Source organism: Urocampus carinirostris, chromosome 12 (assembly GCF_059441175.1).
Source record: "Urocampus carinirostris isolate Australia breed hairy pipefish chromosome 12, RoL_Ucar_1.0, whole genome shotgun sequence".
In the NCBI taxonomy this organism is placed as follows: Eukaryota; Metazoa; Chordata; class Actinopteri; order Syngnathiformes; family Syngnathidae; genus Urocampus; species Urocampus carinirostris.
Genome location: NC_142360.1, coordinates 28,762,653 through 28,779,094, shown reverse-complemented (window position 1 = coordinate 28,779,094; position 16,442 = coordinate 28,762,653). Strand labels below are relative to the sequence as shown.

The 16,442-nt window shown below is 41.0% G+C and overlaps 1 protein-coding gene across 2 annotated transcripts in view; it reads right to left on the bottom strand.

Annotated features, from left to right (window-relative positions):
• The window catches only part of cp (ceruloplasmin), a 48,716-nt gene that overhangs the window by 18,042 nt on the left and 14,232 nt on the right, over positions 1 to 16,442 (bottom strand). Inside the window, exons 7-12 of one of the 2 annotated variants that reach the window (XM_088350476.1) lie at positions 14,997 to 15,135; positions 10,679 to 10,818; positions 8,704 to 8,844; positions 8,579 to 8,623; positions 7,178 to 7,392; positions 2,018 to 2,168 (exon numbers count right to left, since the gene is read on the bottom strand). In XM_088350476.1, coding sequence (XP_088206602.1) covers positions 2,018 to 2,168; positions 7,178 to 7,392; positions 8,579 to 8,623; positions 8,704 to 8,844; positions 10,679 to 10,818; positions 14,997 to 15,135 — 831 coding nt within the window. The remainder of the gene's footprint in view (positions 1 to 2,017; positions 2,169 to 7,177; positions 7,393 to 8,578; positions 8,624 to 8,703; positions 8,845 to 10,678; positions 10,819 to 14,996; positions 15,136 to 16,442) is intronic. The other variant, XM_088350477.1, reaches the window with a different exon arrangement.

Here is a 16,442-nt window from a genome sequence, read left to right as displayed (position 1 = left end):
CTTTCTTTCTTTCTTTCGCTCTCTCTTCTCTTTCTTTCTTTCTTTCGCTCTCTCCTCTCTTTCTTTCTTCTGCTCTCTCCTCTCTTTTTTTCTGACTGGTCTTTACTTTCTTTTTTTGTACTTTTCCGACTGTATTTCTCTCTGTCTCTGTCTCTCTCTCTCTCTCTCTCTCTCTCTCTCTCTCTCTCTCTCTCTCTTTCTCTTTTTTTATTTTCCTCTTTCCTTCTCTCTTTTTTTCTGACTGGTCTTTTCTCTCTTTTTTTGTACTTTTCCGACTGTATTTCTCTCTCTCTCTCTCTCTCTCTATCTCTCTCCCTCTCTCTCTCTCTCTCTCTCTCTTCTCTCTTCCCCTTTTCTCCTTCCTTCCTCTCTCCATGTGTCTCACTTTTTTATTAACCCTCTTCTCTCCCTCCCCCTCTCTCTTTCTTTATCCCTCTATTTATTTGTCTTTTTTCTCTCCCTATTTCTTCTTCACTCTCTTTGTCAATCTTTTATCTGTCTCTCTTTTTTCTTTCTCTCATTCTCTCTCTTTCACCTTCCCTTTCTCACGCTCTCTCTCTTTCACCCCGCCATATCTTGCGTTCTTTCCCTTTTTCTCTATTATTTTCTCCTTTTACTGGTTGTTTTTCTCTCTTTTGCTCTCTTTCTCGCTTTTTTACTCTATTTCTGACTTTGTTGCCTCCCATCCCTTCTCTCTCTCTCTCTCTCTCTCTCACTCTTTCTCTTTCTTGCTCTTCCTCGCTCTCTCTTTTTCTCTCATGCCCTTTTCTCCTTCCTTCCTTCCTCTCTCCATGTGTCTCACTTTTTCATTAACCCTCTTCTCTCCCTCTCCCCACCCCCCTCTCTCTCCCTCCCTTCCTCTCTCTCTCTCTCTCTCTCTCTCTTTCTTTATCCCTCTATTTATTTGTCTTTTTTTCTACCTATTTCCTCCTCACTCTTTTTGTCAATTTTTTTTCCGTCTCTCTTTTTTCTTTCTCTCATTCTCTCTCTTTCACCTTCCCTTTCTCACGCTCTCTCTCTTTCACCCGCCATATCTTGCGCTCTTTCCCTCTCCTTTTCTCTATTGTTTTCTCCTTTTACTGCTCGTTTTTCTCTCTTTTGCTCTCTTTCCCACTTTTTTACTTAATTTCTGTCTTCGTCGCCTCCCATTCTTGTCTCTCTCTCTCTCACTCTTTCTCTTTCTTGCTCTTCCTCGCTCTCTCTTTTTCTCTCCTCCCCCATTTCATCTTCCTTCCTTCCTCTCTCTCTCCATGTGTCTCACTTTTTCATTAACCCTCTACTCTCCCTTTCTCTCTCCCTCTCTCACTCTCTCTCTCTTTATCTCTCTATTTATTCGTCTTTTTTTCTACCTATTTCTTCCTCCCTCTCTTTGTCAAGCTTTTTTGTGTCTCTCTTTTTTCTTTCTCTCATTCTCTCTCTTTCACCTTCCCTTTCTCACTCTCTCTCTCTCTCTTTCACCCGCCATATGTTGCGTTCTTTCCCTCTCTTTTTCTCTATTATTTTCTCCTTTAACTGCTTGTTTTTCTCTCCTTTGCTCTGTTTCTCGCTTTTTTTCACGCTCTCTTTCACCCCTCATATCTTGCGTTCTTTCCCTTTTTCTCTATTATTTTCTCCTTTTACTGATTGTTTTTCTCTCTCTTGCTCCTTTTCTTGCTTTTTTTTACTCTATTTCTGTCTTCGTCGCCTCCCATCTCCCCTCTCTCTTTCTCTTTCTCCATCTTCCTCGCTCTCTCTTTTTCTCTCTTCTCCCTTTTCTCTTTCCTTTCTTCCTGTCTCCATGTGTCTCACTTCTTCATTAACTATCTTTTCTCTCTCTCTCTCTCTCTCTCTCTCTCTCTCTCTCTCTCTCTCTCTCTCTCTCTCTCTCTCTCTCTCTCTCTTTCTTTCTCATGAACTAGTCCTGCCCCGTGTTTTTCTTTTATTTTTTAGCATGTGGCCCCCAGGTTCAAACTCGTTTGACACCCCTGAACTACATTATGAATTATAATAACGAACTGGTATAGAGATGATTGCCTACAATGCATCCTGTTGGTTTCAACGAAGGCGTCATCATCCTTGTTGACAGTGGATGGCGCTGTGGCAAAGGCTCGAATATTATCATCGAAAAACCAGCTCAGGTTTTCATCAAAAACAGTGGCCAGCAGGTGAAACTCCTTTTTGTAGTTCTTCTACGGGTGGACATAAAAAGATTAAAGTGTGCCATGACATAAAACAACTCAATCAAAGTGACAGCATACCTGTCCCGAACAAAATACAAAAGAATCGTACACCATATGTTTTTTTTTTGTTTTTTTCCGGAAAAATGCATGATGGGAAATCCCCAGGCGGCAGACGCATGCGCACATTAGCATCAAACCGCTCGCTTCGTTTGCAACAACAACAAAAAACGATACCGAGATAGAGGCTACAGCGGCGAACTTGTTTGACTTGATTGATTTGCCGTTCGGTGATAGTCGGTGTATACCGGATAGTACCCATCATAGACTAATTTGCGTTTTTCCGTACAGATTTTCTTGTACGTCGTTCACGTCTTAAAATGCATGAAAAACGTACTTTGCACGGCACAACTGTACAGGTTGACAGGTATGTGACAATGTGTACCGTAAATTCCGGACTATAAGCCGCTACTTTTTTCCCAAACTTTCAACCCTGTGGCTTATTCAGTGATGCGGCCAATTTATGTCATTTTTCTAATGGCCGCCAGCGGTGCTTGAGTACAAAAGGTAAGATTTAGACCGGTGGAATATATGCGCAGAGGAAGACTGCAACTTCTTGGCTTGTGCACAAATTAGCGTAAACATACCCTCATCATGCAAAATGCAAAAAGAAAGGCACATAACGCAGCTTTCAAGCTAAAAGCAATCGAGCAGTCCGATAAAGAAGGAAACGGAGCTACTGCATAAACGAATCGATAGTGAGACGCTGGAAACGGCAGCGGGAAGAACTGGAGAAATGTAAAAAGGCGAAAAAAGCTTTTCGAGGTAATAAAACTAGGTGGCCCGAACTGGAAGACCTTCTAGAAGACTGGGTGAACACACAGAGAGCAGATGGCCGAGGTGTTTCGACTGTGCGGATCAGACTGAAAGCAAAAACAATCGCCACCGAAAAGAAAATTCCGGATTTCAAAGGAGGACCGTCGTGGTGTCTTAGATTTATGAAACGAAAAGGTCTGTCCGTCAGGAGATATATATTTAGTGGATATATATTTCTCCCACCCTCACCTTTGGAAATATACACCTTTTTCGTTGGATTACTTTCAACGGGACCCGGACTCTGCAGGTCTGCATCAAACCTTAAGTACCGGTATCATTTTCCGTTCATTTTGCCGGCTGTGATTTTTGGACTGTATACTTTAATGAAGGATATTTAGTTACAATCGTGGGACTTAAAGTCGGGTCTGGGTTAATTTTGTGTGTGTGTTACATTTTTTAATGTGGGCGCATGCGGCTTATATACAGATGTAAGTACAAAATCGGTTTTCCTCTTAAAATGTGGTGGGTGCCGCTTATAATCAGGTGCGCTCTATAGTCCGAAATTTATGGTAATTTTAGGGTCCAATATGGCTCTTTTGAAAATTTGTGTCGCTGACGCCTGCTATATTGCAATGCAGTACAGCATAACGATTATTTTTTTAAAATGAAATATAAAGGTACAGAATTTATTTGTTAAAAAAAAAAGTTTATTGTATGATAATCCCTAGTTTTTCGTGATGGATGTGTTCCAAAAACTTTCCGCTATGGTCAAGATCAAAGTAGAAACCTTTATCCATACATTTATTTATTCAATTGTTCATTTATTACTAGAGAACAAACCCGATTTACAGGCTCTGTCAAGATTGCTGATTTGTGACTGCCCTGAGCGCTGATTGGCAAAGAGACTCCTTTTAAACCCCTGGCTTCCAAGAGGAAGCCGTCAGACCGTTTGCGAACCTATGCTCCCAGCTAGGCAAGCTCATTCCGTCCAACATTTTCCTGCCCTGTTTTCTTCTGCCTGATACCTGTTGCCGACCTGTCTCTGGACCCGTTTCTGCCCTGATCTGCCATCCCGACCTCCGAACTGTTTTGCCCCGTTTCCTGCCAGATACCTGTCACCGACCTCTTTTCTGAACTCGATACCGCCCTTGCTCTCCCGTCCCGGCTAGTGACCAGTATCCCTGCAGTTTAATAAAACTGAGTAAACGAACGCGACTGGGTCCTGTCTCCGTTTCTGGCTTGTGACAGGCTCAAGTATTTTTTTGAAGGTGGGGTGCTGGATTTGAAGACTTAAGGCTGCAATCATGACTTTAAGCCAGGAGCTAGCGGCAGATAATAACACATGATTTGCGTGCAAGTACATGCATTTTTTTAGACGCACTCGGATAAACAGGACTAATAAAACTAAGATAAAAGAACATAGGTGCAATGAGAAATAAAGCATAATGGCTCTTTGAGCTCAGTTGGGCATGTTTAACACATACTTAACAGAGATAGGATGTAACTTTTGAAGGACACCTCCAACGACACACTCCACCTTTAACAAATACCTTTAAAAAAGTGCTGTACTTCATAATTGTTTTTGATTTAGCAAATAACTTCTGTCAAATTATAATTTTAAAAATAATCTTGCCGTTTATTGCACAACTGTATGGATTAAGGACACGATCCACTTCATATGATGCTTTGCTGAGATTATTTGGACGTGATGGAAAACTGCATTTACCTTTATTCAAGCACATCTAAAAATGTCACATACATGTCAATCGGCCATCTTAGTCCTGGCCGCGTCACCCCCTTCCTAAGAGGGGAGCTCTTCGTAACATTGCTAAAATTCGTTCTATACTGTCTCAGTCGGATGCGGAAATTATAATTCACGCGTTTGTTACCTCCCGTCTCGATTACTGTAATGCACTACTCTCTAGTCTCCCGAAGTCAAGAATCAAGTCTCTTCAGCTGGTACAAAATGCCGCAGCGAGGCTTTTAACTAGGACAAAAAAGTCCGATCACATCACACCGATTTTGGCTAACCTGCATTGGCTCCCAGTTAGCCTTAGATGTGATTTCAAGGTTCTCTTAGTATTATACAAAATCATACATGGACTTGCTCCCTCTTATCTTTCAGATCTGATTTGCCCCTATGTCCCGGTCCGAAGCCTACGATCTGAGAGTGCCGGTCTTCAGGTGATCCCAAGAGCAAAGAAGTGTTCTGCTGGTTCGAGAGCGTTCTCCATCCGGGCACCGGTGCTGTGGAACGCTCTTCCCCCTGAGATCCGATCTGCAACCTCAGTGGAAATGTTTAAATCTAAACTTAAAACTCACTTCTACTCTATACCATATGAATAACCTACTCTTCTCATCGGCTCCAGAGCAGGGGAATGTATGATAATATTCTGAAAAATAGTCTGTGTAATATAGTGTAATAATCTGTGAAGCCCTTTGAGACTCTTTGTGATTAAGGGCTATACAAATAAAAATGACTTGACTTGACTAGGCACTTGGAACGCAGGTAAAGAGAAGTAGAAAGCTGTTGCGCTTCTCCTTTTAAAGTGATGATGTCACAGTCACTGGTGGCGGGTCTTGTGACCGTTAATTTCCAAGTGATGCTCTCCAATAGGTTGATTATAATTATTATAATAATTATAATTGTTGATATCAGGGGATGGTATCATAATAGTCTGTAGTAATAGTTTGCAATTGTCTTTGATCTGCGCAGCCCTTTGAGACTCTTTGTGATTATGGGCTGTACAAATAAACATGACATGACTTGACTTGACTTCCGGTTCTGTCCTACAGAAACCACATGTTTCTATCATCAAACATCTCTGAAAAAGCACCAAAGACCCACGTGTGTCTCCACAGCAAGTTTAGCAGGTTGAGAAGTCCAATTTTGTTGGTGATAGAAACATCTTCTTCTGTTTAGCCAATCAGTATGCAGAACACAATGCACAATAAAAATCTGTATTGAAGTATTGAAACCGCGATAAGTGAATTGCGATACAGCAAGGGATTACTGTACAATACTTTTATTTGTTCAACAAATTCTTGAGCCTGTAAATCTAATTTGTAGGTTGGACTATCCCGGGGCCTCTTTGGAACGCAATCGCTGCTAAAGGATTTTATACATTTGACTATAAGGGATTTTATACGATTGAATACAAGTTACATTTAATGTAAAAGATATTCACTGACTAGGCTGGGGTGCGAGGTCAGGGCACCCCGGTGGAAAATGTTGTTACAGGAACGGCGGGAACGGGACGTATAGCTGATAAGATAATAATTTATTGAATGCAATGAAGATTTTCACCAAGTGGTTTCAGGTCACGCTGAACTGAATGCGGAATGTTTTGTTTAATTCTGTTGATAGCAGAACTCTGACGCAGGAGGGCAGGCATTATTTGGAGAAGTTGTTTTGATAAGCGCTCTGCTGTTATGAGTTTTTCAGACTTCGAGGCGAGGTGGCGGAGCCGTGGAGCCCACGTGGGGCGTTTTCCTGGCACGCCCATGGGAGGAGCTGGCACACCATCTTGCGGGAAAAAACGTGGGCCGAGGAGGAAGCAAAAAAGATCGAGAGAGGAGGCTGGACAGAGACTCAAGCTAATTTCTCATCTCATTAGCTGCACCGCTTATCCTCAGTAGGGTCGCGGGGTGCTGGAGCCCATCCCAGCAATCATCGGGCAGTGGGCAGGGGACACCCTGAACTGGTTGCCAGCCAATCGCAGGGCACACGGGGACAGACAACTCACTCGCTCATTCACACCTAGGGACAATTTGGACCGGCCATTTCACCTGAAATGCATGTTTTTGGAATGTGGGAGGAAACCGGAGTGCCCGGAGGAAACCCACGCAAGCACGGGGAGAACATACACACTCAGCACAGGAAGTCTGGAGCTGGATTTGAACCCACGCAGAAGGTTCCCATGACTTGAACTGTGCCGCACATGTGCTAACCACTGCGCCGCCGTGCTGCCCACTTAGCTAATTTATTTAAGAAATTAAATCTGCCCCCGTGTGGAAATGCCGGTCTCTTGTCCATCTTTTCACATCAAGAAAGGAGCGCGCATTGTTAGGAGAATGTAGGTTGTGTTTGGTTAATGGAGTCAGATAACTAATTCGAACAATTTGGTAAACGGTACATTTTAATATTTCATTCCTAACACCGCGAAAAACAAAACAAAAACTAAAATCTAAATGTTTTTTTTTACCTGTAGCCCTTTCTTGAGAGAACCAGGTCGACAGACAAGCATCGGTCCAACCAGTCCAGAGTTTGTGTCTTTGATAGGATCCACGGCCGAGTAGTACAGGTATGACAGGCAGTCTGCCTCCCCTTGAACAGGTCCAGCACCCACAGGCACAAGCCACTCATAGGTGTGAGTCCTCCCTGGTTGGACCAGAGCAGCTGGAACCGGCTTTACAATCCCTGTTTGTACACAAATTTACTAAACAACCCCATAAGAATTGAAACCAGGCTTCCTTACATTCTTAAAGGAATTCACAAAGACCAAAGTTTTTTCATTTAGGCACAGAACGTGTTGAGTTCCCCCCAGAATAATGCCTTAATCTTAAAGTCGATCCATCTAGCTCGTTTCCTGTAGAGCTGTGACATCATCGGTGGAACACGTCGCTCTGAAAATGGTAAATCCCGTTGACACGACATATGAGGCAGCTCCGAAACAGACGCCGATTGTAGTGAACAGCAATGTTCCCTGTAATTTTCCACGGGTCGGTGAGCAACGCTTGAAACAACAGTGAGCCACCATAATCCCAAGTGTGGCAAGATAATTAATTATCAAAACGTCCAAAACTTGACATCACGTTACATTTTGCTGAGTTTACGGCAATGCAAAATTATTTTTCTCTTTTGAATGAATTGACTCACGTACGATTGCAAAGGTTGTACGGCCTACAAACGTCGTTTGTTCTTACAATTCTTTCACAAGATTTCCATTTCTTTTTATTTCCTGATATATTTTGTCGCATAATACATAAACATTTTGGGGGGATAATTTAGTCGGTTGTAAGCTACAGAACTGTACTTAATCACATTTTTTAGTGGAAGTACAATGTTGGCAACACGATTCACTTGATATACAGTAATTGGAAATTATTTGAATGCAACACAAACTTTTTCTTCTTTTTTCGGTGTTTTTTTCTACTTTTTTTTAAATTCCTTTAAAAAAAATCTCATTGTGTTTATTTTTTCCGAGCTGTTACTTTTTTCTTTTTGTTCTCTATTTACTTTTTTTTCCTACATTTCTTTCTTTTCTTTTTTTCTGGCTTTTTTCTAAATTCTTCTTTCTTTTTTTCTCTTCCTTTTGTTTCTTTTTTTCTCAGATTTTCACTACTTTTTCATTTTGGTATTTTTGTTCTTAATTGGTTCTATTACCCTCTTCCTTTAGGTCAATTTGTGCATAATTTTACTTAATATTTGGTCATGTTGAGATTAAAGAAGCAAAAACAACCTGAAGAGCCGTTTAGGACCCGGAAGAGAGGCTGTCTTCTACTTGGAATTAATCGAGATTTTATGCAAAAGCTATTTACTCTTTCCCCACATTTTGCAGGATTTAGAATCTGTAAATACCTTTAAGGCCGATTGCCTCACTTACTTTCTTCATGTTTCAACTCCCTCATTTTTTTTGCAGTGTAGGACTCTGAATGTAGAAGATCATACACAATGTAGGTATAAGCAAACATGGGTTAAACATGGGTTTCATTCCATGATGCAGCTTACCTTCCAATTCATTGTGATAGAGAGTTCCATCTTGTTCGATGCTGTATTGAACGCCATGAGGCTGCATAGAATAAGGCCGGCTGGCTTTGTTCTTGAAGACCACCTTGATGGTGTCCTTTTCTTCAGCTCGCAGCACAGGACCTGGAGGACATATCAAATATAAATGAAATCGAAGGAGGGCTAAATCGAAAATACTGTAAGGCGGGGCCGGACCAATCCATTGTCGAAAATGAAATAAGCCTCTAATGCCGTTTGTGAATGTTGTGCTGGTTGCAGCTAGTGACCCCTAAAGCAATGCTAACAGCTAACAATTAGAGATAAATATGTTCTCAGTTTAGACTGATAACTCAAAAAATTAAAGAAAGAGAATACCTTATTAGCAATACATTCATTTTCAAATGTTCAATAGTTTGAGCAACGTTAAATGCCAATGAAAGAAGTTGTTGCTAGTTGCTAATGCTAAAACAGCTACTGTAGTTACAGCATCTGCGATGTCAGCTGCTTAAGCAAAGCTACTTGCTAATGTTGTGCTCTTTGCCGTTAGCGACCCTAAAGTAGTACATCACTAAAGCAAAATATGTTCTCACTACTTAAGATAATCATTTTTGCAGAGTATTGTTTTTATTATTTTCCTTTTTTTATTGAGAAGATTGATGCTAAGAGCTGCCCCACCAAGGCTGTCTCCTATTATTCGGGCACCATCACTTACCTATAGTATCTCATCTCTCATCTCATTAGCTGCACCGCTTATCCTCAGTAGGGTCGCGGGGGTGCTGGAGCCCATCCCAGCAATCATCGGGCAGTGGGCAGGGGACACCCTGAACTGGTTGCCAGCCAATCGCAGGACACAGACAACTCCCTCGCTCATTCACACCTAGGGACAATTTGGACCGGCCAATCCACCTGAAATGCATGTCTTTGGAATGTGGGAGGAAACCGGAATGCCCGGAGGAAACCCACGCAAGCACGGGGAGAACATACAAACTCCGCACAGTAAGTCCCATAGCTGGATTTGAACCCACACAGGAGGTTCCCAAGACCTTAGAACTGTCCCGCACACGCGCTGACCACCGCGCCGCCGTGCTGCCCGCTATAGTATCTATTTTAGCAAAAGTGGGATGGATTGACTTCCATTATGAATATGAAGCACTTTTCTATCATTCACTCGACTGAAATATCCTTTTTTTAAATAAAATTGGATTGAAATACATAAAAGTGCAAAATACATATTGAAGGATTTTATACATTTGACTATAAGGATTTTATACGATTGAATACAAGTTACATTTATTGAGTGCAATGAAGATTTTCACTGAGTAGGCTTAAGTTCAATGACAGGTCACGCTGGTCTAAATGCAGAATATTTTGACTAGGGAATTTTGATAACAGGACTCTGACGGAGGACGGCAGGCGATGTTTTGAGAACAAGGCCCTGATGACGTAGAAATGCTCGGTGTTGTTTTTGAGTTTACCAGATATCGCTTCATTGGTGCGTCCATGGGAGGAGTCGGCACACCATCTTGCGGAAAGGCATGGGCCGAGAAAAAGAAGCAAGAGGACTTCAGAAAGGCTTGACAGACACTCGAGCGACACTAATTCGGCTATATTCGATGGAGTTCACTTAGTTAATTTGTTAATGAAATTAAATCTGCCCCCGTGTGAAAATGTCGGATATTCTTCCATCAAGAAACGTGAATATTAATGGAGTCAGATAACTAATTTGAACAATTTGGTAAACGATACATTTTAATATTAAATTCCCAACAATATCCATCAAGAAAAACTATCGTACAGTGAAAAAAAAACATGCATCGATTCCTGGTGTATGGTACAATCATGTATCAAGATCATCTCAAGGGCGTTAACTTGACCTTCTCGAAGGCCACATCTAGCCCTTAGACCACACCTTTGACATATGTGACATACAAACAAAAAGGTAGTGGGCGTTCTAGACGTAGAAAGCGGTAGAGTTTACCCAGAATTCCAAGGTGTTGCTCGTCTGGGCCACGGAGCATCTTTGTCAGAAAGGAGGCGTCAGTGTATTCCACGTAGCGAACCTTCTTGTAGCGACTTCCAATACGATTTGGACCTCTGCTTACGTACCTTTCTGCCTCACTGCAAAAAAATATTCAAGTTCAGCTCATGTTGTGGGTGTGCATGCATACAGTGCCCAGGGTTGGGTAGGGTTACTTTAACTTGATTACTTTCAATTGCACTGCTCACTCGATATAGAGTTTCTAGCAGTATCGTGTAGACCCTTCTATCTATCGAGAGAGCTAACTGTGGTCATTGTGCTTGCTGTTTACGTTCCACCAGATGCTAACGTTCCACCGGATGCTAACGTTAGCATAGCGCTAAATCTCCTGCCCGCTGCTATCAATAAACAGCAGCTTGCACACCCCAACGGAGCTTTTATCGTCGCCGGCGACTTTATGGACTGTACTCCCCAAATCCATTCAATACGTGGACTGAGCAATTAGGGGGAAAAAAACACGGTACTGTGTGTACAGTAAGATCAAACATCTAGTTGGATCCGCCCATCTCTGTCTGTCCCTCACCCCCTCATACACCCCCCTCCGGAGAAAAACAAAGCCTATACAACAAGGACAGTACAAACATCTTCTTTGTTCCTTTATCTCTTTGTTTTCCTTATATCCTCACTGTAAAATGTGGACCTGGAGTGCCACGTCCAATTTCGTTGTCACAATATATCCCATGTTGTAACAATGACAATAAAGGTATATTCTATTCTATTCTATTCTTTTCTATAATTACTTTTGGATTACTGCAATACCAAATATGCTAATAAAAGACAAAAGGAACTAAGTAACTGGAAGTAATCCAGTTAAAGTAACCCGACCCAACCCTGACAGTGCCTTGCAAAAGAATGGTTACGGGTTGATACTGTGCACAACCTCTTTTTGTTACTATCACAGCCACAAGTCTTTTTGTGAAGCGCTCTAGAAGTTTCTCACATCTTGAAACAGAACCATTTGCCCATTCTTTCTCACAAAACAGCTCAAATTCCTTAAGGTTTGATGGTGATGGTTTGTGCACAGTATTTTTCAGATCTTTTGACAAATACTTCAGAGCAGGAGTGGGAATCTTTTCGAGCCAAGGAGCTATGAAAGCAAAAACATTGTGTGTTTTTTTTTTTGAGAGAGCCACACTGTAAGGGAAATTATAGTTTGATTATAGTTTGAATGTGTCTTTGTATGATTTTATCCCCAAAAGTACCTTTACGAAGCCAAATATTATATCCAGGTGCTGTTTGTATTCTTACAACAATTGTATCATCTTGGGGCCCGCTAACTATTAATCAAGAAGTCCTTCACTTTATTGCCGGGAAGTCTGGTCACAAGCTTGCCTCCCCTGAAATACTCTCTTGATTTTACAGTAACTCATTGTTCTTTTATGTTATGAAACTTTTTTTACTGTTCATTTATTGTGTTTGCACCCCATCTAGTGACCAGCATTATATCGCTCCATTCAATCAAGTGATTTTGTTTAAGCCAATTAGAATCTTTTCATGTATTCATGTCATCTTGTTTAAGCCAATCAGAGGTGTTGTTATACACATGTGTTTTGATTAAATGGGCCAGCAGTTATCAGATTGGGGTCTTTTCCCCCTTGGAAGCATATCTAGGGGAAAGCTCCGATGAAAGGGCTACCCAAAATCAATCTCGGACTCAGAGTGTGTTTCTTTCTTTACTTTAAAAAAATCTCTAGTTTTAACGTTGACACAAACCATATATTTGAAGACAAATTTCAACAACACTGCCAAACCCGCTCTCCAGACAAAAGCTAATTCTTCGGCACATTTTATGTCACTGTGCGACTTTAGATTATTTGATCAAATCTATCAAAAAGGAATAAAGCTCATATCATTATAAATATACATTTTAAAATTCCCTTCTTTCCTGAGTGTCTAGCCTCATTTTGACTGCCATTTTCGTCTTAAATAATGGTTTCAAAACAAGGTGCGAGCAAAGCTCTTTTGTGAAAATGTCACAAAATACTGCAAATGAGGATACCAATATATTTACTTTCAGTGCAGAAGGCGCTGGGCAAAGAAGAAGGAGTGCGCTGCGCCCTGTTACAGCTCACCATTCTTACAGCTCACCTAATAAAATTGCCCTAGGTGCCTTGTTAGAGCTTCTGGGTAAAACGTTTGTTTTGGGTGAAAGTTTGTTCTGTGGATTTTCATCATAAAGTGCTTCAACAACGAACATATTGTTTAATGATATTCTATATAAAGGAATATTTATTGATTTACTGCCACAATGGAGTCTATTGGCGTGACACCTTGACTGTAAACTGTAGTTAATGTGTCCTATACATATATATATATATATATATATATAGTTGTGGATTATTGGAGTCGAGTTTGACATAAGGAGAACGCATTAGTTTCTATCTATCTATCTACCATGGTCATATCCCTCAAGAGGGGTGACCGACAGCAAGACAAACACATACAATATTCTATTGTATTTTTATTCGCATTAGTTTGAAACGGGAAATTCCCGGCTTGTTTCTCCCGAGTGTAAATGTCAGCAAATGTTATTAATAATCGCCTTGAGCTGCCAAGGAATAACATTCTTCTTTGCCAAGTTCTTCTTGGCGGGGAACATGCGGTCAAGCCGACCCCAACAGTTCTTGGAAATTGTGAAATTCAAAAGAGGACAAAACATTCTGTCTGGTAGCGTGCATTTTGAGATAAACACATGTGTCATCGGGAGGGGGACGGGCGGAAGTAATATAAGATGTTGTCTTAGGATATAAAAAGCCAATTGTCTTTGAAGACGAATGAGACCTCTGTTTTGTACGCTGATGAAGATAATTAAACGCGCTCTCCTTCTCATGCCAAGACTTCTCTGCATCTTGTTTTACATATTTTGGGGCATATTTCTCCGCCTGCTCCAATATAGAAGAAAAGTCTCTGTGCATAAGTATTGTCTTGGCCTCTTAAAATCTGTTTTGTCTCCGAGCCATATGCACTCATGAAAAGAGCCATATCTTGCTCGCGAGCCATAGGTCTCAACCTCTGCTCTATAGGATTGAGGTCTGGACTTTGGCTTGGCCATTCTAGCTCCTTTACATTGTAGATTTTTTCTGGATGTTTAAGGTTGTTGTCTTGTCGGAAGGTGAACCTGTGCCCTATTCTCAGTTCTCTCGCAGGCTGATTTTCTGCCTGATAGGCCCCAATTTTCAGCTTTTAGTTTGACGAAAAGTTCTAGGAGCCCCAATACTTTAGCTAGGCACTGTACATGTATAATTCAACTACCGTATTTTCCACACTATAAGGCGCACCTAAAAGCCTTTATTTTTTTCAAAAGCTGACCATGCGCCTTATAATACAGTGCGCCTTATTTATGGATCAATATTAAGTCGCAAAGTCTTGCAACTAATGCAGCAGCCGCCTACTAGATTTTCCCCCGAACGCCAAGTTGTCCGCGGTGTATGCTGGGATTTATTTACCGGCGTTTCATTGGCTAACCAATGTGTCAATCATCATTTGAATGGATCACTATTGGCTAAAGTTATTCGGAGGTAAAGGGGGCGGATCCTTTTCATCATTTACAGGCTGGCATAGGCTAAAGCGGCAAAACAAAGCCCGCAATTGGCCGAAAAAGATGAATATGAATAGCACGTTGGGTTGACGGCATAGAGAAAGCATTTTTTACTATTCTGTATTTGTAAATATTTTATTCTCCTTGATTTACTACACTCACGGATATAAGAGGACCATGGTTGCACATTATTATTGAACACAACGACTTCGGTGAGCTACTCCGGCTATATATTTTCCCTGTATCTTGTTTCAGACTGAACTCGATGTTTCTGTGATAAGCGGTGCAGATAATGGATGGAATGGAGTGTCTATTTTTAAATTCAACTCAATTCCAAGTGTTTATTGTCATATGCACAGTAAAGTTGCGAGCGAAAAAGAAAATAGAAACTAAGGAATGGTTGGCATTTCTTGAATCCCAAGACTTTAACCTTCCGAATGATGGAACGATGCATTTGAGTGACATCGTACGGACGCCGCATCCGCACGTGTTCTCGACACGTATTTGCGTCTTTGCAAGCTTTGGGAATGTTAAGGGGGTAATAAGTTGGACTGAACCATCTGACTGTTTTGTCGACGTTCCCATTGTAGCGCCTTATAATCCGGTGCGTCTTATGTATGTCCAAAATAGGACCAAAAACTATTTTTTCGGGGTGCGCCCTATAACCCGGTGCGCCTTATAGTGCGGAAAATACGGTACATTGAGTGAATTTTGACTGACCGAGCTGTCGGCATCGTTGGAGCATAGTCCCATACTACTTCTTCTGCAGCAATGAAGAACTCTCTGGTTTGACCATAGGGACGAGGTTTGTGGACATTCGGAAAGCACTTTCTAATTTCAAATATCGCTTGCATGCCACCTAAAAAAAAGGAAAAAGAAAAGGCAATTGTTACGTCAGGTGACCAGTAGGGCCTCATTGACCTGAAATGAGTAGCCAAGTAACATTATTAGTTATATCTTACATCACCATAGAGCAAAGGTGTTAAACAGACGGCCCACGGGCCAGAACAAGCCCACTAAAGATTGAATCTGGCCCGCGAGACAACACTCAGAGAAGCGCAAGAGAAAAACAAGCTGCAGGTTGAGATATGTCAACTTGATGTTGCCAAAGAAAGGTGCCTGGAACAAAGACACTACTTGTATTTATTTCTCTCTCTCTTTTCCACTCCTTTTCTCCCACTCTCTGTCTCTGTCTCTTTCACTTTCTGTGTCTCTCTTTTTCTCTTCCTTTGTTGCTCTTTGTCTCTTTCTCTCTCTGTGTCTTTTTAACTTCTTTTGCTCTAACTTCTTTTTTTTCATTTTCTCTCTTTTCTCTTTCTCTCTTCCTACCCTTTGCGCTTTCTTTTCTCTTTTCTCTCCTTCTGTCTTTCTATTTCTCTTTGGATTTCTTTCTTCCTCTCCCTTTCTTTTTCCCCTCTCTCACGACTTTTTGTTTCTTTTGTTTCTCATGCTCTCTCCCTCTCTCTCTTTTTTTTCTTTGTCCCACCCTCTCTCCTTTCCCCCTCTACCATAGAGAGACCTAAACTAATGGTAACACCTTTCTATGGGATTGATATCAGGTGAGCCTGGGTTACCGATTACTTGGTTTTGAAAATGCAGTTTTCATTTCCGTTCTGCCGCAGATGAGAACAATGTAATCTTTGTCTTTCGCCACTAAATCATACAACTATAATTATTTGAATGATTGAATGAAAACTTTATTTCGAACATTAAAATAAAAACAGGACAAAAACAATGAGTCAACAACAAAATAATGTTACGTAACATGTTGGAAAAGGGGTAGTCAGAAGCAGATGCTTATTTTCCCTTCCCCTTTATCTTCCCTATTAAATATATTTTACAAATCCTCTTCTCCTCTTGTGTCTAATATAACAAAGTCTCATTACATAGGTCGGATATCAATAATGATAATAATTACAATAATCACATATTTTATAGACTAATCTTCGTAATACCCATCCCTCAACGTCATAATGCCACTAGTTGCCAAACATCACTGCGGCACCAATGATAATAGCAACAACAGTAATAAGAAAGAGAGAAAGAAAGAAAGAAAGAGAGAAAGAAAAAAAAGAGAAAGAAAGAAAGAAAGAAAAAAAGAGAAAGACAGAAAGAAAGACAGAAAAAAAGAGAAAGACAGAAAGAAAGAAAAAAAAGAAAGCCAGA